Genomic DNA, 19,229 nt, shown 5'->3' on the forward strand with positions numbered 1-19,229 from the left:
GATGGAATCCCAAGGATGGAATCCTTTCCCTGACCAAGGAAAGGAACTGGCTCGCCCTCTACTGGCGATAGCAGGTAGTGTCAGCAAAATGGGAGGTGACCTTCCCTATCCCCTTGACCTGAAAGGCCCAGAGGCCCACAGTGAAACCGCGTTGCACATCTACAGCAACTCCCACCCGTGACCAAAACACTTTACTGGTACGTCCTGAATGAGCCCTCTTCTGCGAATGTGTTGAAAAGGCAACACTGGACAGAGGAAATGGGGCGGGGGTGGGGGAGCCTATGGAGATAGCTGACGTGGTAAAGTACTTGAAGTACAATTACAAGACCCAAGCTGGGTCCCCAAGACCTGAGCTGGGTCCCCAGAACAAAGCCAACCATGGTGGTGTATACATGGAATCCCAGCACTAGAGAGATGCTTGCTGGCCAGACAGCCTATCCAATTCAGTGAGTTCTCGGTCATCAAGAGACCCTGTCTCAATAGGCAGTGGTGCCGCACACCTTTAATCCCAGCACTCGGGAGGCAGAGGTAGATGGATCTCTGAGTTCAAGGCCAGCCTGGTCTACAGAGTGAGTTCTAGGACAGCCAGGGCTACACAGAGAAACTCTGTCTCGAAAAAACGAGAGAGAGAGAGAGAGAGAGAGAGAGAGAGAGAGAGAGAGAGAGAGAGAGAGACTGAGACTATCTCAAAATTAATTAATTAATTAAAGACAAGCTGCATAACTCCTAAGAAATGGCATACATGCACCCAAATACATGCAAGCATACACAGAAGAAATTTAAGTCAGGTAGGTATGGAATACATCGCAAACTCTTCTTTTCCAATACACAACATCAAAATAGATTTCTATATATAGTCCATTATGAATAGCTAGCTACTTGCTCATACCATTACCAGAAAAAAAAAATGACATTATTCTTCAGCGGTAAATCATTTGTTGAAAGTAAAATGTCAGTAGCAAAAAATGCAAAGAACTCAGGTTTAAAAAAACTACCTACCGGGCCGGGCAGTGGTGGCGCACGCCTTTAATCCCAGCACTCGGGAGGCAGAGCCAGGCGGATCGCTGTGAGTTCGAGGCCAGCCTGGGCTACCAAGTGAGTTCCAGGAAAGGCGCAAAGCTACACAGAGAAACCCTGTCTCGAAAAACCAAAAAAAAAAAAAAAAAAAACTACCTACCACTGGGGAGACACTGGGTCAGGCTCACACTCGGCATAAAGCCACCATGCTGTAAGAAAGATGCTCTGCAAACCGTATATGCCCAACTGACCTGTTCGTGCTATTCTGCTGCCTCAGAAAACGATTCTTTCTTCGCTTCTCCCCACCCACATGTGAAGATTGTACTGACATTGTCACAAATGTTTATTAGATTATGTCAATACCTCCAATGGCTTTAAATCCACCTAAGAAAACATTTGATACACACTGATGTCCTATATGTGACAGTAAGTTGAGGGGCTGAAGAGAGGCTCATCAGTCATGAGCGCATAACTGCTCTTTCAGAGGACCTGAGTTGGGTTCTTAGCACCACAGAAAGGCGGTTCACAACGGACTCAAACCCCAGCTCTCGGGCATTCCATACCTCTGGCCTCCACAGACACTGGCACTGGTGTACATGCCCACACAGACCTACACGCAGTTAGAAGTAAAAAATAGGGCTGGAGAGATGGCTCAGCAGTTAAGAGCACTGGCTGCTCTTCCAGAGGTCCTGAGTTCAATTCCCAGCAACCACATGGTGGCTCACAACCATTTGTAATGAGATCTGGTGCCCTCTTCTGGCCTGCAAGGACACATGCAAATAGAACACTGCATACATAATAAATAAATAAATAGATAAATAAACCTTTAAAAAAAAAAAGAAGTAAAAAATACAAATCTTTAAAACGCACAAGATGAATTCCAAGTGGCTCCCATGAGCTTGAAAATTCTAGGGCATCAAAGTCCACAAAACTCAAGCACGAGTATAAACTACGAAGTCTGCATCTCAGCAGAATCCTCATGCTGCTCCTTCACAACCCATCCCTTCCCCTCCCCCACTTACCAAAGTGACAGCGCCAGGCACGGTGCTGCTCCTAAACCCTGGGCCTCCCCGACACGTGTTACTTTCACGACATCGCATGCACACATGCACATCCAAGGTAACTCTGGTCCCGCCTCCTGACCATCCTACCCGTCCGTCTGTGTAATACACATTCAAAGAGTCCCACTATTGGTACACTCTTAGTGTAACAAATGCTAAGGGGGAAAGGGGACTGATGCAGCCTCTCCCCCGGCAGGGCTATGTGTTAGAAGGGAGAACACGTGTATAAAAGGAGCAGATATAAAGTATCACTGGCACTCTATAGAAGTAAGCATAGCAAATGCTGGGGTCCAGGAGAGAGGGTAGGGGATCCCAGCCAGGGAAGGAATCCAGGAAGTCAGGAAAAGCCTAATGGTCAGTCCAGCGCATCAGCAAAACACCCTGAAAGGATGGCAACACTCTGTGACCGAGTGCAATGTGTTCTCTTTGTGCATCCGGAATGCATTTGAAAAGCCAAAGTCCACCAAGCACAGTTGGCGCATTGGTATGTAGAGAGACTCTGTATCTCTGTCTGTCTGTCTCTCTCTCTCTCTCTCTCACACACACACACACACACACACACACACACACACACACACACACTCTCATGCGCGCGCAAAAGTCCATGCCCTTTCAGTCCTTGCTCTATTTGACCTCTCTCTCTCTCCCTCCCCCACCCCACCCCACCCCCGCTCTCTCTGCATACATGGCCATGTGTTCTTAAGAACTGTTCCATAGATGTTAAAAAGCATCTCTTCCGACTCTACTTCTGGCTCCCAGTGGCAGCCTCGGGTGCCTCACACACCTTACCCAAACCCTGGGTTCCTCTGACTTCGTCATCCTGTAACCCCCATCTCTACACCTATGAAGTCACCCCCCCCCCCACTTAGCATCTTGTCTTTCCTCATTCCCAGGACTCTCTTCCTCGGATTCCTAGATGTCTGTCACACTGGCCTCCTCTCTGAGCTCACTCATCTTCTCCAGCCTGTCCTCACTCCTGCCAAAATGGCCTCTGGAACACAGAAATCCATGGTGTCACCCTTACACCGTGAGATGCTGCCACTACCAGACAACCTCAACCCCAACTGCAACTGCCGATTCCCTCTTTCTATCCAGCGATAAGTCTACCAGGGGCATCGAAAACACCCGGTGCTCACACAACGTTCGGACTGTTTTCTCTGCCTGGGGTATCTGGCACCCATTGCCCCACATGGGGCAATAACACTTCTGGTATTCTCTTCTAATCCGACTTCTTTGGAGGACAGTAGAATCATGCTGTAGTCCCGGCTTGCCTGGAACTCACTCTGTAGCCCAGGCTGGCCTAAACTCACTACAATCCTCCTGCCTCAGCCTCCCACATGGTGAGATTATACACCATCCCCAGTTTCCAATCCTATTCCTTTCTAATACCCTCTCAGGCTTCATGAGTTTTGAGGACATGACCTTTGCCCCCATTGCCCTGTGTTCACACAGAGCCTGCTTTCACATATAACATGGATCCAAAAATACATTTATAACCATTCTCAAATAAAGCACATAAAGGAAGATTGATCTTGCATATTACTGGAAACAGTCATGTGATCTTTTCCAGAAAACTATAAAAAAAAATTATGAAATCCCTAATCAGGATCATTCAATGTCTGTTCCTCAAATAATTGAACCTCACTGATTATTTTTAAAGTAGAGAAGCCCCAGAAACCTTCAGAATTGCCTCAAAACTCAAGCGTACAAGCACTGGCGGGAAAGGCAGCCCCTGTGCCTCTGTGTAGCTGAATGAATAGCCGAGTCAACGCAGCCAGGCTGTGGGCTGAACGCTGCACACGTTCACTGACTCGATTTTCAGAATGACCTCACGAAGTATCACCATCACCCTCAGCCACCGGTGAACAAAACTGAACACAGAGGGGCTGACAAAACACTCCTGAGATCACACAGCTGGGCAGAGGCCAAACAGGGACTCACGCCCAGGTGAGACGGCTCCAGAGTCCATGTTCTCAACTCACGTCCTTCCTCGTGGCCATCAGGACCCTCTCTCCCTCTCCTCACTCAACTTTCTCTATGCCTGCTCTTGGGGAATCTACCTGAAGCCAGCCTCTGGCCTGGCGGGCACTGGGGCCTGCATGCCCTGTGGCCTGAAAAGTGTTCCTAGGGGAGAAGATCAAGAAGAGGAACTGTGCAGAGACGATGTGGACTCTCTCCATCATCCCATCCACTGCTCCAGAGGACTCTGACAATTCAGCACATCCCTCACGTTTGAGCACTAGGAAGGTGTGCGGACTACGTCCCTCTCTAAAGATGATCGATAGCCTTGGATTACCTGAAAGTCCCTTGTTTGGGTAACCCCCTCTCCTAAGCATTTTCTCTAAGTTCCATAAAAGCGCATAGTTTTACCTTGAAACGTTGGGAGCTTTACTGGCACGTCAGACCGTACGAGAAGAACACACTCCAAAGACTTCAGACTATACTCATAGACTCTATGAAAATGGAAGTTGTCTAAAATTAAATCTAACATACCAGGACTATGGTAGGGACAGGAATTATAATTTTTTATTTGCTTCTCTGAATCTTTATTTTCCGAGACACTCACTAAGGATTCTGTGATGGTTAATCTTTAGTGTCAACTTGAGTGGACTCACCTCGGTGAGTATACCTTTGGGCATGTCTTTAAGGACATTTCCAGAGAGGCTTAACTGAGGGAAGATTCACCATGGATGTGAGAGCACCATCACAAAGGCCCGGCTCCCATACAGAATAAGAAATAGGACAGCTGAGCGTATCACCTCTTTTCTCTGGTTCCTGTTTGTCTGAACCGCCCACTACCACACCTTCCCTGCTAGGATGAACTGTATCCCTTCCAACCACAAGACAAAATTCACCTCCCTCCCCTTAAGTTGCCTGTTCTCGGGGATTTGGTCAGAGCAATGGGAGAAACAATGAATACAGATACTGTGTGTTTCTGTTTGCCCTCAGTGTCCAGCACAGGACTTCCTCGAATATATAAACAAACATATATATATATATATATATATATATATATATACGCATATATACACACACACACACACACACACACACACACTTACACATTTCACATTTCAAAACACTTTCAGTTTGACTCCAAAACATTCCTGAGATCCACAGAGTCAATATTATTGTCCACCTTGCAAATTAAGAGAATCGTAGGAAAATGGAATAGTAGTCTAATGTCCGAGGACAATTTAAGTGTTAGTTTTAATTAAAGATAAAATCAATTTGAATGATTTAATAGAGATAGAAAAACTGATAAAAGCAAGCAGGTAAAAAAGGAGTGATTTCCTGAATAGGAAGAGATGATGGATACAATACGCACAAGGATGTGACTAGTTTATCCCAAGTCACAGGAGGAGAGCCTGCACGTTCAAGGCAAGAGTGTGAGGACATTCTACCTCACTTGTTTCTTTCCAGACAGGTCCCGCTATAGAGCTCGGGCCAGTGTTGAATGTGTTATCTCCCTGCTTCGGCCTCCCAGGTGTTGGGTGTACGGGTGTATCCCCACTACACCTGTCTTACAGAACTCTTTTGGTTGCTTATATTTTCTCTATTAAAACACAAAGTAAAGAAGCAGAACGGGATGTAAACATGGAGCAGGGGTAGGGGTGTGGGCTAGAGAAATAAAAGAGGCCTGCCGGCAACACCAAGACTGTCAGTTACATCAGCTGTCACACATTTAAGGAGGGGTCAGGTGGTCTGTTTCTCCAGTCACCGTCAGCAGGAGGTGCACACACAACATGCTAGAGATGTGAGGAAAATACAGGTTGGGGTTTGGCCAGGGGACACCAGGACAACTGATCCGTGTGTGCAACTGAAGTGTGATGATGCTAACAAGCAATGGATCATTACTGATCACAGCCAGGTCAAGCACACTTCACATGGTCACAAAACCAGGACTCAGCTGAGAGTGACGGCGTGTGCCTAGATTCCCTGAGGGTCTACAGCCACCCTGGGATTTATAGGGAGACACTATCTCCAAATGGGGAAGGGAATTAAAAGAGAATAAGCCCTGATCCTTCTCTTTGGGGGCCTGTCAACGTGGGGGATAGTTTGCTGGCTTCCAAACTTTTCTGTCTATAAGAAAAGCTTGGGGAGCATAAAAATCAATGAGGCAACTCACGTCAATTAAATCTGAATGTCGGGAAGTGGGAGCCAAGCATTGGTATCTTTTGTTGTTGTTGTTTGTTTGTTTTTTGGTTTTTCGAGACAGGGTTTCTCTGTGTAGCTTTGAGCCTTTCCTGGAACTCACTTGCGAGACCAGGCTGGCCTCGAACTCACAGAGATCCTCCTGCCTCTGCCTCCCAAGTGCTGGGATTAAAGGCGTGCGCCACCACCGCCCAGCTCTTTTTTTTTTTTTAATCCCCAAATGACTTCAATAAACATCAAAAACTTGGAGCACTGCAATAATCTCCTCTGCAGAGAATGGAATTTGAAGATCTATATTAAAATCCCTCCAAGTAAGCATTCAGCATACGTTACATTTATATTCTACTGTAGACTCAATACCCAACACAAGAAAAATGCAGCGCATTGTTTTACAAAACAACCACCTATCCTTTTGGGAAGAGTATTTGTGGGAGCCCGTTTTCGGGTTCCTCGTGGCTTTACCCAGCAGGTCCGCATAGAGAATGATTAGACCACGGGCCTGAGTGCAGGTGTCTGGGATGGTCTGCACTTGGCTGTGCTGGGGGAGGAGGTCTTTTGCTCCGCCCCTTGGCGTCTCTATAAATACCCTGGGGCAGAGACACAGTCAGAGCCCATTGAGGCTATCCTTTATTTTCTATCTGTTTATCTCTGCAAGATTTTCCACAATAAATCCTTCTATTTAATATTTCCTGTTGCTCGCACTCAAGAAAACTCTGGGGAACTGTGGGGTTGGTGGGTAAACGCCCCACAAGTATTCAAATCCATGTTAAATTTATACTCAGGGTAAAAGGCACTTGGAATTGTGGGGTTATTAATCTTGGACATGTTGCTTACTGCCCTATCCCCAGTGTCTGTAATCATGTCTGGCAAATCACAAATGCATGTGAATATCTGTTGAGGGAATGAGTGACATTTTGATACATACGGTCTAGAAAAACCATTTTAATGGCAATGTTCCTTTTACACAAAAAGAACTGAAATATCCCACTTGTGGAAGTAGTCTATCATAGCCAAATGCAAAAATAATAACATGTGTACAGAAGATGATTTTAAAAAGGACTCCCTCAATCGATCATATACTCTGTTCCAGATCATACCAGTTTTAGTTTTTTAGTCTGTCTTACCCGCCTGGGATCAGGCAGCACACATAACAAACTTTAATGCCTTTCTTATCACAGCTGAAGAGTGCTCCCCCTGCTGGAAGTACTTGATAATGACGGCATCAACCACGGAGTCCCAACTGTGACCCCAACCCGCTGAGAGCTGCCAAACTTCTGACCTTCAGGCCCCACTATGTTTAGCCAGAGCTTGTGGGTGAAGAGAAATCACACATGAGACCTCGTCTGGATCAAACAACAACAAAATCAAGTTGAGGAAGACATGGGGGAGCAAGCCAGTGAGCCGAACTCCTCCTTGGCCTCTGCCTCAGCTCCTGCCTTGACTTCCTGTCCTAAATTCCTTCATGGTGGTCTATAAGCTGTAACATGGCATAAACCCTCTCCTCCCCAAGCTGCTTTTGGCCAGGGTGTTTATGATAGCAACAGAGTAGGACAAGTGGTCGCCTGTTTTAGTCTCTATATAATAGATAACAGATTTAGAACAGTAAGAAAACGGATTGCACTGGGCTAGTGAGATGAGTGGAAACTTTCCACACAAGCCTGATGACCGGAGCTTGATTCCCCCAAAACCAACGTGAAGGTGAACGGAGGGAAGAGACTCCTGAACAGTGTCCTGACTTCCACTCACCTGCTGCAGGACACTTAAGGACAGAATGGCCGGCTCTAATTCATATCGGAACTACTTCATCCTGCAAGGAGTTACTGAACCTCCGGCCCCTCGGTCCCCACCCCCAGAAGTGTGCACTCACCTACTGCCAAGAGCTAGCCAAGCGAGGCTATCAGGTGCTAGCAATGGAAAAGAAGGAGCAGGCCCCGCCCCGCCCAGCTGATCATCGGTAATGGCTCTACACCATAGCCTGATACACGCTGCAGGATGCATTCCAACTGTCTTCTGACTCCCACAAAGGGACGTCATGTGACTTCTCCCAGGCACCCAACAGCAGACCTGGCCCTAGAGGTCCTGTGGTTCATCTTCCAAAAGCTTTTGTCTCAGACAGAGACTACACCCCTCCTTTCACAACCAGGCTTGATTTTGCTACTCGGGATTTCAGAACAACGCATTGCCTGAGAATATATACAGAGAGCAGAAGTATAAAGAAAGGAAAATTCATGCTTTCATAGGAGAGAGATTTCACCCAGGGAAGAACATCCAGGAGCCAGGAGCCAGCATGTCTGAGAGAGGGAGAGAGGGAAAGAGGAAGGGAAGGAGGGAGGGAGGAGTGAGTGTTGCTCATCCTGAAATGTCTCCTGTGAAAGGAGAGACAGAAAGAAGGTAAGGGCTGGAAGATGGGATGGAGTGAGTGCTGTAAAAGCCATCTTCGAGACATGATGCAGCCATGGCTCTCATGATCTCAGCAGCTGTCGTTACCTACACAAGGTTGGGTCCTTCAACATCTTGTCATGGTTGGGGGGAGGAAGAAAGAGCACATGGCCCCACCCCTCACTAAGGAGCTATTAGCATATGATGGGGGGGGAGGAGGAACCATTTTCTTTGGTGCTGTGGCCAAGCTGCCCATGCTGCAGTAAACAACCCCACACCCATGCTCACACAAGCAACCCTAATTCAGTTCAGTGCATCACGCAAAACATTCATCTTTCACCATGAGGTTAAAAGGATGATTAGTTGTGATAAGAAGGGTTCAGGGCTGAAGGAAGGGACAGGAGAGGGTACTGGGGGTGAGTATGGTCAAAATATATTGTGCAGATTATTACAGTATTCAAAAAGCTAATAAGTTAAAAGAAGTTCCGGCCGGGCGGTGGTGGCGCACGCCTTTAATCCCAGCACTCGGGAGGCAGAGGCAGGCGGATCTCTGTGAGTTCGAGGCCAGCCTGGTCTACAGCGCGAGATCCAGGAAAGGCGCAAAGCTACACAGAGAAACCCTGTCTCGAAAAACCAAAAAAAAAAAGAAGTTCCAGGTCTTTTTCAGCTACATAATGAGATTGAGTTCAAAGCCACCTTGGCTTACATTAGACTTCATCCCTGCCACCGCCACCCCCACCCTGCAAAAAAAAAAAAAAAAAAAAAAATTGAGACGTTTAAGATATCAGCCATAGAGCATTAAACCACATGAAAGGCCCTAGTGAGCATGGGACTCTCTGAATGCACAGGTCACATGACTGTGAAAGCTGATAAGTAGATAGATAGATAGATAGATAGATAGATAGATAGATAGATAGGGAGACATCTGTAAGTCGTGAATGTGACAATGAACTCCATCAAATCTGTAAGAAAATGTCAGACTGTTCATGAAGGGAAATGGGCACCTCGCACAAAGTGGTGGCAGGACAGCCAATAATATCATTCAAAGGTGCTGAATTATGCCAGTAATCAACAGAATTAAACACACACAGCCACTACGCCAACAAAATTAACAGACTGTCTGTACCATGGTCGCTGCAGATCCACCTGATCCTTCATTCTCCTCCTACACCATTTCTCACATCCTCACATACAAAGAGTCTATTTCTTGATTCCTAGTGAGCAGGGGACCCAAGGGACCAAGGACAGTGAACTGCGGACTGTCCGGAGCTCTGGAAGAATAGATCTGTTCATTCACACAGGGCTGCTGGCTGGGGGACAAATTGGCAAACAGGGACCGTCATTTGCAAAGATTCCGTCCAGGTACCTGGACTGAGTTAGCTGTATCTGTTGCATATCCTCGGACTTTTAACTACATCTGCCAATCTGCTTAGGCATTTAAATCCTTTTTAGTTATGCTTCTGTAAGCCATGACCGAAAGAAAACTGTCCACTATTACAACGCTGTGACGAAACAAAATGATAGGCTGAAAAACAGTGTCTAGAGCCAGTGAAATTGGCTCCGAGGATAAAGGCTCCTGCCTCCTAACCTATTCACCTGAGTTACATCCCCTGGTCCCATACAGTAGAGGGAGAGAACCAACTCCCAAAGACTAGCCTCTGACCTTCACATATAGATACATATACGTGTGCACAGAATATATACACATGCACACCTGCACACATGCACACCTGCACGCGCACACACACGCACACACGCACACAAAGGACACTCACCTATTGGACCAGGCACCTGTACCTTGCAGACATTTCTAAGAAACAGTAAGACTCGGGATTGCTAGAGTAGACTTGTTCCTAAGACAAGGCTGCCTGCCAGCTGTCTGAGAAGCCTGTGTGTACTGGTAAGGCTTTGATACGGCCACATCCATTCATATTTTGCTCATGTTTTCTCTGATCACACCTTTGAAGTTACAGCCATGTTTAATGACTTGATTTGGAATAGCCTTTCACCAGCTCAACCAACCTAGCGTTTACAAAGATTACAAAGTCATGTGATGCCAAGAAATGGCTTCTGCTTTCAGGAAGAGAGGGGATTAAGCAAAGCGGGCAAATATCTCAACAGCCCGTCCTTAGATAAATACGAGGGAAATATCTTCTGCTCTCAGACAAACACTGATCCTGCACCACTGTTTCTGCTTGTTTGGTTTGCTTGTTTGGAGTTTGGAGGAGGTTTCGTGTTGGGTTTTCTTTGGAGATGTGTCTCACTACATGTAACACAGTCTGGTCTCAAATGCCTGATCCTCCTGACCCAACATTCCTCTCATTGTATTAGAGCCGTTAAGTGGGTTTCCCCACACACCAAGCTACGTCTGTCTGACCCAATCGTTCAGCCGAGATAAGTGTTTCCTTCCTGTGCAGACTATACTAAAGCAGGGCGGGCCACAAACCAGGGATTATTTCGTTTCCTGCGCATTACAAAACTCGGAGATGCTGCAACATTATTGCAGAGCCAGAAGGGGGAAATCAGAGCGCTCGTGATCATCAGTGGAAAACGTGGTATCGTCAGTGGACTCTTGAGGCTGTCATCTTCCAGTTCCTTCTCAATCAGTAACCGACTTTTGGCACATGGTTAAAACTTGCTGAATCTCAGTGTTCTAACATGATGTGCCCAAAGGAGTTGCCAGAAGAGAGAAAGGCAATAGTTGGGCATAAGGCATGCGCTCAATAAATGATCACAGCTGTGCTGACATTTTTAATTAGTATTAAAATGGTTATTAAAAATAGATATTCTTAGGTGATATAGAAGGAAAACGCACTCTTCTAGAAGACAAATATTGGTCCTGGCCCTCTTTCCTGCTTGTTTGGTTGTTGTTGTTTTGTTTTGTTTTGTTTTGTTTGTTTGCCTTTATTTTTGTTTTTGTTTTGAGCTAGAGTCTGGCAGTGCAGCCCAGGCTGATCTCACAAGCTTGATCCTCCTGCTTCGGCCTCCTGAGAGCTGAGAATACAGACAAACTACCACAAACCCGGCAGACCAAAACGCTTTTCTTATTCCCACCTCAGTTTTCAAAAGAAAAGACACTTGTCTGTGGTGGTTTGAATGAGAACGGCCCTCATGGTCTCCTATATTTGAAAGTTTGGTCCCCAGCTGGTGAACGGGTTAAGAAGGATTAGGAGGTGTGGCCTTGTTGGAGGAGGTGTGTCTCTAGGAGCGCGCGGTGAGATTTCAAAAGCCCATGCCAGGCCCTGTCTGTCTCTCTGTGTCTCTGTCTATGTGTCTGTGTCTCTGTCTCTCTGTCAGTCTCTCCCTCTCCCTCTCCCTCTCCCTCTCTCTCTCTTTCTCTCTCTCTCTCTCTCCCCCCCCCCTCCCTCCCTCTCTCTCCCCTGCTTGTGGACCAGAAGTAAGCTCTCAGCTACTGCTTCATGGCCATGCCTGCCTGCTGCCAATGGGCCCCACCGTGATGGTCACAGGCCAATCCCCTGAAACTGTAAGCAAGCCCCCAATTAAATGCTTTCTTTTATAAGATGCTTTGGTCATGGTATCTCTTCACAGCAATAGGAGTCACTGCCATAAGACTTTGATAAGAAACTATGAAATATAAGCAGTTATTTTCACCTGGGTTCTGGGGGGGGGGGGGTCCCAACTCACCAGCTCCTCATACAAGCTCTCTTACCCACCAAGCCATCTCCCCAGTCCCAACTTTCGCATTTAATGAAACAAGTCAACACGTTGTATTTGAATGCGCCATTGCCAGCTACTACTAAAGAGAGAGCGGTTGTTCTGCACTGGCCGAGGGGGATCTCAGTTCTGAAGAGCTCTAAGTGCGTTTGCTGTGAGTAGACTTTGCAGAAGAAGTGTGAGGTGCCGGAAGCAGGCAATGAGTGTGAAGTCTGCAGCTCTAAAGCGTTTGTACTACCCAGGAAGGAACCGAGCTAGTTGGGAAAGGCTCCAGACAGCCCCACAGTCTCTCGAATAAAAAAGAAAGAAAAAAAAACTGGCTAGAATTGAAGAGACATATATTTAAACTACGTAGGGAAGGATGCAGCCACAGACTCAGGAGTTGAGTTGGGTGCTAGTGGGCACATTTGTCTAACAGGCACAAATGTCAGTCCTTCTATCAATCAGATACATCTGAAGTCCACCATTAGTCAGTCTCCAGTAAACACAAACAGTCCACCAAGCTCCGCCTCCTCTCATCTGCCCCACCAACCTCGTCCCTCATGTCCTCTCTACACATCAGAGCTCCACGCTTCTACCAGCTAGTGCTTTTCATTTCTTGTAAAAAAAAAAAAAAAAAAAAAAAAGCTAAGAATTAAGTAGATAGACACAAAGCTGAAAGAAAAAAATCAAAACCAGTCTTTCATATTAGATGGGGGAAATCATTTTTACTGAACACACTGGAATCGGTCAGGATCCATGAAAAGTTATTATGTATAATGCATGCCAACTCTATGTGGATACACACGCATGCAGATCCATGCACATACCCCCTCCTGTCACCCTTCTCTAGCTCTTCAGATAACTTCAGGACTAGAAGAAAGTCCATCCACTCAACCAAATTACTCTTGGTGTGGACCATTACGATACCACTGTGGAACAGCATTCTGCTTTATATCCATCAGATGAAAACTCTCCATCAAAACCATGAATAAGTTGAGGATAGCAAATAGCAATATATTGAAGAGAGGCAGAAAACACACCATCAGATGGGATTTTGTTTGTTTGTTTGTTTTTCAAGACAAGGTTTCTCTGTGTAGTTTTGGTGCCTGTCCTGGATCTCAGTCTGTAGACCAGCCTGGCCTCGAACTCAGAGATCCGCCTGGCTCTGCCTCCCGAGTGCTGGGATTAAAGGTGTGCGCCACCACTGCCCAGCGTCAGATGGGATTTTTAAACTGCTAATGCCATTATTGAAAAACTAATTAAGCCCTGCAATTTGTTTCATGAAAACAGACACATCTTAATTTTGGAATTAAAACAAAACAAACAAACAAACAAACAAAACAACTTTGATCTGTTTACATATAAAATATGACCAAAGAAAAGGAAAAGGAAAAAGCAGCTCTGACATGCACCCAAGAAACTGTCCCAGGCATTTTATGGGAACAACACTCGCGCCTGTGTTTGCCATACCTGAGCCCCTCTCTGCCACGCTGCGTGTAAACAAAGAAGGCAAAACAAGAACAGGGACATGTTAGCAGAACCAGACAGAATGCCACTGTATGGAGAATTACAAGATTCATTCAAAAGTTTCAACCCCTAACAATGACGATGGGCCGGTCCCTGAACAATTCTCTACTTCAGCTGACAAGCTAGGCAGCTCTTAGTTAAAAGTGGGTAGCGCAAGACGCAGGTTTCATTTGTCCAAATGCTTTGCCCTTCTTGGATTTCAGAGCAGGCGGGGCGCGGCTCCGATGGGTCAGGCCAATCGCTGACTATCCTCATTAGAGCACAGAGATTATGGGGAACAAGGACGTGGCTTTTAAGTCACATCCATTCGATGCTTGCTAAGTCACACGGGCTCGCATAAACAGCAACCGTTGTCAGAGTGAAGGGTGACCTCAAACCGTGAATAATAAAACCAGGATTTAACATTAGGCATGAAGCATTCATTTTAAATTAAAAAAAAAAAAAAAAAACAGGGAGCTGTATTATTTGGTTGGTTCCTGAACTTCTTTTTTTTTTTTTTTTTTTTTTTTTTTTTTTTTTTTTGGTTTTTCGAGACAGGGTTTCTCTGTGTAGCTTTGCGCCTTTCCTGGAACTCACTTGGTAGTCCAGGCTGACCTCGAACTCACAGAGATCCGCCTGGCTCTGCTGGGATTAAAGGCGTGCGCCACCACCGCCGCCGGCTCTGGTTCCTGAACTTCTTAAAATACTGCAAGCAGCGTCTGCTGCCGCTTGCTTCACTAACCAGCTCAAGCGGCGAAGCACGGACTGACACCCTGTACCCCAGGACTTACTTCTCTTCTGCGACACAGCCTGCAGGCAGGCTGTCACAAGGTCGCAGTTCTTCTGAACCTTATGCAGAAGTCGGTCTTTCTGCTTCAGCTGCCGGAGTAACTTCGCTGACTGGATGCCGATCCTGTACTTCAGCTCTCGAAGGATGGTCTTCAGCTCACTGGAGTCTATCAAGAAGGAAAAAGAATCAGTCCCCTGAGAGGGCTCTACCCCAAGCCCCCGGGTGCTACCAGTCAGAAGGTACGTATCTAGAAAGTGCATTGAAACCCACTCACTCCGGTCTTTCATCCGGGATGACGTGGATGTATTCAGTTAAGACATTCCAGTCCCGTGAGCCACAACACCCAAACACATAAAATAACTTTTAAGATATTCAAAGAACTAAGAACCGTAATAGTAGTTAATGATAACAATACTTCTGCATTCTTAAAACTAATGCTCACAATAGTATGAGATAATGTGAAAACCCCACTTCATTTTTGATGTTACAACTTGTATTTCTCTGTATTATGTACTGCTTATGGAAACATGTTCGGATCCCCGTGTAGAAATGTGCGTCAACTCCCTGTTTCCCACCAAGTAACAGAGGAAACTGGTCAGCTGGAAAACTGGCCGATTTCCTCTCTAAGGAATTTTATCCTTATATGATAAATGGGTTTATAATAATGAAAATTATCTCTCTAACATTCCCTGAGCACTTAACACACATTAACTTAGGTAAATAGCTTGCCCAAAGGCCGTCGTAAAGCTAGCTAGAAATGGCGGCAGCCTGTCAACTAGGGAATCTGACTCCAAAGTTCAAACCCTGCACCACACACACACACACACACACACACACACACAGTCCAGTTTCCTTTCGAAGCCATTTTGGTACTGCCCCTGAAACCACAGACAGACAGACAGACAGACACACACACACACACACACACACACACACAATCTGGATGGGTGCTATGTTGATCCAACAACCAAGTGTTCAACAGTGAAAGAGAGAAACTAAGGTCCTGGGTTATCTGCGGCGTTATGTGGAACTCAAGTGAACACGGCACTTACTAACGTTAGAATGGCTAGCTTTGGCTGGGCGGCGGTGGCGCATGCCTTTAATCCCAGCACGTGGGAGGTAGAGCCAGGCGGATCTCTGTGAGTTCGAGGTCACCCTGGTCTACAGAGCGAGATCCAGGACAGGCATCAAAACTACACAGAGAAACCCTGTCTCAAAAAAAAACAAAACAAAAGACTAAAAACAATCAACCCAACGAGCACTATTTCCACAAACAATGGCATCGATCACCTGACTGTCTAATCACAGTGTTCTAGTGATATTTAGCAACAGAGACAATAAGTCCCTATGTGGCACCTTGGTCACCCAACACAGTCACCTACAGGGAAAGAAAGGATTCATGAGCAACTGGGTGAGAAAGGAGATGAAACCGGAGAAATGGACTCCCGCAGGTCCTGGGAGTGATTGGTAGAGCGGTTGGCCACGTCACACAAGGGACGTCCACTCGCAAACTGTAAACTTTGGCTTGCCAGTTTCCCTCTACGAAAATGAAGTTAGCAGTTCCCAAAGCTTCCTGGTGGTGAACCGTGAAAAGAGCCAGCCCTCTCAAACGAGGAAATCAATTCATAGTTTCCAAAACTGATTCTGCTGGTGTTTGAACTATTGCCCTATAGCAAGAGTTTGGGCATAAACACACGTTCTTAGCACAGTTGGATAATTATATATATATATATAAAAAATAGCCCAACTCCAGCCAAAGTACTGCAGTCAGCTGGGGGGAGGTGGGGGGACGTCACTAGGAAGTCGGGAAAGGAATCTGGGAACTGTTTACATAGGTAGAAGAAAGCAGACAGATTTATTGCTTTTCTGGGTTTTTTTTTTTCCTTCCTAGAACCAGCTAGACTGGATACAGCAAGTCCAGGAGCACTGTATAATTCTCTTTATCTCTCCCATGGTCATTTAGCACAAGGACAGTACTTGCAAGAAATGTGATGGTGGATTGCCTTCTGTTCCCCACCCCTTACTACATTTTGTAAATTGAGGTTTCCCTAGATCTATGCAAAAAAAGACAGCTGTAACTAATCCTGATGCCTGAAACATAAGCGATCATCCTTGAGAAGTAATAATAATAATCGTCTCGACCAGAATGTGAGCCTCAGAGTCTGATAACAAAAGAAATATCAAATTAGCCTCTCCTCCGAGGAAACCAAGGCCGTTTCTCAGCTCGACTCTCCAGGTCGGTGGAAGGTTGCAGCAGTTAAACGCACCATGAAGGCTAAGCGCTCACTCAGGCTCCCAACTCAAATCCTTTTTCAGAGACCCAGATTAAACCAAAGCTGCTGGGAACTCACGCTCGGCTGCGAAGCTGCATTATCGAATTATTCTGCCTCCCTAGTTAAACCCTATCCAAGCGGCCTGGCTAGGGAAGGGGGCGGGGTGGGGGATGGGGGTGGAAAGCCCTAGAAGTCTCTCTTCCCGCGGCGTCCTCTAGATAACTTCTGGTACACACGGAAGAAACTCCAAGCTAGTCCTAACAGCTGTTGGGGTGAAGTTAGAGTCTAGGTGGCCCCTACCTTGGACACCTGAGGGGCGTGGGGGAGGTGGGGAGACCATGCTCTCTGAGCCACACCTGCAGAGGGGGAGGGACTGAGCATTAGGAAATAGACCTAGTGAGAGTGTGACCGTAGGTCCCGGGAGTCAGAGGAAGGGAGAGTCCACACTCTCCGGGTGTGCGGCAGGGCGGCGACGTCCAGGTGGCGCAGATGGGCAGACAGGTGGGCAACCGGTGCCGGTGGGCAGGTGGCACAAACGGCCCAAGTGGACAGGCGGCGCAGGAGGGCAGGAGGGGCGGGGGACCCGCGCAGGCGGGCAACTGGCACGGCTGGGCAGGAGCTCACCTTTCCGCCGCAGGTACTGCATCTGCAGCCGCAGGCTCGGCCGCTGCCGCAGCTCCTGCAGCACCCGGGAGTCGCCCACGCCGCGGCCGCCCAGGAAGACGTCGGAACCCGAGGTCTCGGTGGAGCTATCCAGGCTGTCGCGGCGCGGGGGGCGGCCCCGGGACGCACGGTCCCCGCCGGCTGCCGCCACCTCCTCCTCCTCGGTGCAGCTGTAGAGCTCGGTGAGCAGCCCGCTCACCAGGGACGCCGTGCGGCTCGTGCGGCCGGGGGGCTGCGGCTCCTCGTCGCCCTCGCCCGCCGGGTGCCCCGCTGCCGCCGCCGCCTCCTCCTCCTCCTCGGCTCGCAGCGGGTCCCGCGTCCCGCTCGCGGGAAGGACCTCCATGGCTCGCACCGCCGCGACGCCCCGCCAGTTCCGGGAGGGCGCGGCCACGCGGGCTGCAGAGTGCCCGGCAAGGGTCCAAACGCCAACCAATGGGCGGAGGCCGGGGTTCCGGCTTCACGGCCGGCCACGGGCGCCGCCGCGCCCAGGTCCTCCCGCCTTCCCACCTGACCCCCGAGCGTCCCGGAGGCTGCAGGAAAAAAAAACCTTCCTAAAACTCTGCGCATCTGGCGTGCACGGGGGGTTTTAAGGACGCTGGGAATTCCTTTCCCTCCATTGGAAGACCTGGATTAAGAGCAACCGAATTCCATGACACGCAGTGAGGGTTTAATAAACCTTCCTGAGTTGACCGAGCTAATAAAACGCGCCAGAGCTGGTTTTAATGGTTAGATCGAGTTGATGAGAGATTTATCTTTTTTCTTAAAAAAATAAATAAATAAATAAATAAAATTATTATGGAGTGTGTGCACTCTCATCCCAAAACAGTGGAGGTCAGAGGACGATTTTGTGTAGTCGGTTCGGTTCTCTCCTTCCAATTTTAAGCAGGTTCCGACAACTTTGTATATTCAGTTCTCTCCTTCCAACTTTAAGCAGGTTCCGGGGATCAAACTCGGGTTGTCAGACTTGTTTGACAAGTGCCTTTGCCTGGTGAGCCCTCTCGACAGCCCCAGAGACTTATCTTTACACTAGACTTCAGAAGTGTTTTGATACCATCACCATAGATATCTTTGCGAAATGTAGCCATATGGACCGTCACTTTAACCCTGTGGTGTCCTCGTTTTTCAGTGAGGGCCCTGGAGCAGAGCCGCTGGATGACTTGCCACAAAGCTACCTTCAACTTTTATTAGAGTCTGCCTCTCATTAGGCGTAAATACTCCTCGGTCTAATGCTGTAATTGTGTTCACATCTAAGGAGCCCACAGAGCTTCTGGAGAACAGTGGCAGGCTTCCTGTGTGTTCACGCTTCTTACACTTTGGGAATGAATACAAACATGTTGCCCTTGACCACTGTGTTTAAAAGGAGCCCACACATCTCTCTCTCCAGGTCTTTACCATCTTGCCTTTGTGTGGGATGGCAGGCCCCAGCATGCTGAATAATAAAGGCTCTTGCTGATTGCATATGTGGAATGTGGTCTTGTGGGACTTCGCCAGGACCCTAACACCAGCCAGAGGGGTCGAACTAGCAAGCAGCATTCCTCTGTGGTCTCTGCTTCAGTCCCTGCCTCCAGGTTCCTGCTTTGAGCTCCTGCCCTGGATTTTCTTGATGATGAAACATACTGTGTAAGATGAAATAAACCCTTTCCTCTCCGGGTTTCTTTGGATCAGTGTTTTATCACAGCATTATAAGAGCTAACTAGCACAGTCCTCATTGACAACTACCTAAACGAG

The 19,229-nt window shown here is 47.5% G+C and overlaps 1 protein-coding gene across 1 annotated transcript; it reads right to left on the minus strand.

Annotated features, from left to right (window-relative positions):
* Window positions 1-13,657: 13,657 nt before the first annotated feature.
* On the minus strand, window positions 13,658-18,180 carry LOC128119831 (TBC1 domain family member 30-like). The gene is made up of 3 exons (XM_052753472.1): window positions 17,463-18,180; window positions 14,567-14,731; window positions 13,658-13,759 (listed from the first exon to the last, which is right to left on the minus strand). The coding sequence occupies exons 1-3, from the start codon at window positions 17,842-17,844 to the stop codon at window positions 13,704-13,706; spliced, it is 603 nt and encodes a 200-aa protein (XP_052609432.1). The 5' UTR covers window positions 17,845-18,180; the 3' UTR covers window positions 13,658-13,703.
* Between the last annotated feature and the right edge of the window lie 1,049 nt (window positions 18,181-19,229).

Source organism: Peromyscus californicus, unplaced genomic scaffold (assembly GCF_007827085.1).
Source record: "Peromyscus californicus insignis strain IS unplaced genomic scaffold, ASM782708v3 Scaffold_24__1_contigs__length_46423439, whole genome shotgun sequence".
NCBI lineage: Eukaryota > Metazoa > Chordata > Mammalia > Rodentia > Cricetidae > Peromyscus > Peromyscus californicus.

Bases quoted from the DNA above. Each gene is read 5' to 3' on its own strand.
- LOC128119831 (XM_052753472.1), bottom strand. From the start codon at position 17,844: ATGGAGGTCCTTCCCGCGAGCGGGACGCGGGACCCGCTGCGAGCCGAG. The intron at 14,732-17,462 runs GTGAGCTCCTGC...CCTTCTTGATAG, and splicing joins GCAGTACCTGCGGCGGAAAG to ACTCCAGTGAGCTGAAGACC. The intron at 13,760-14,566 runs GTAAGTCCTGGG...GTTTACACGCAG, and splicing joins GGCTGTGTCGCAGAAGAGAA to CGTGGCAGAGAGGGGCTCAG.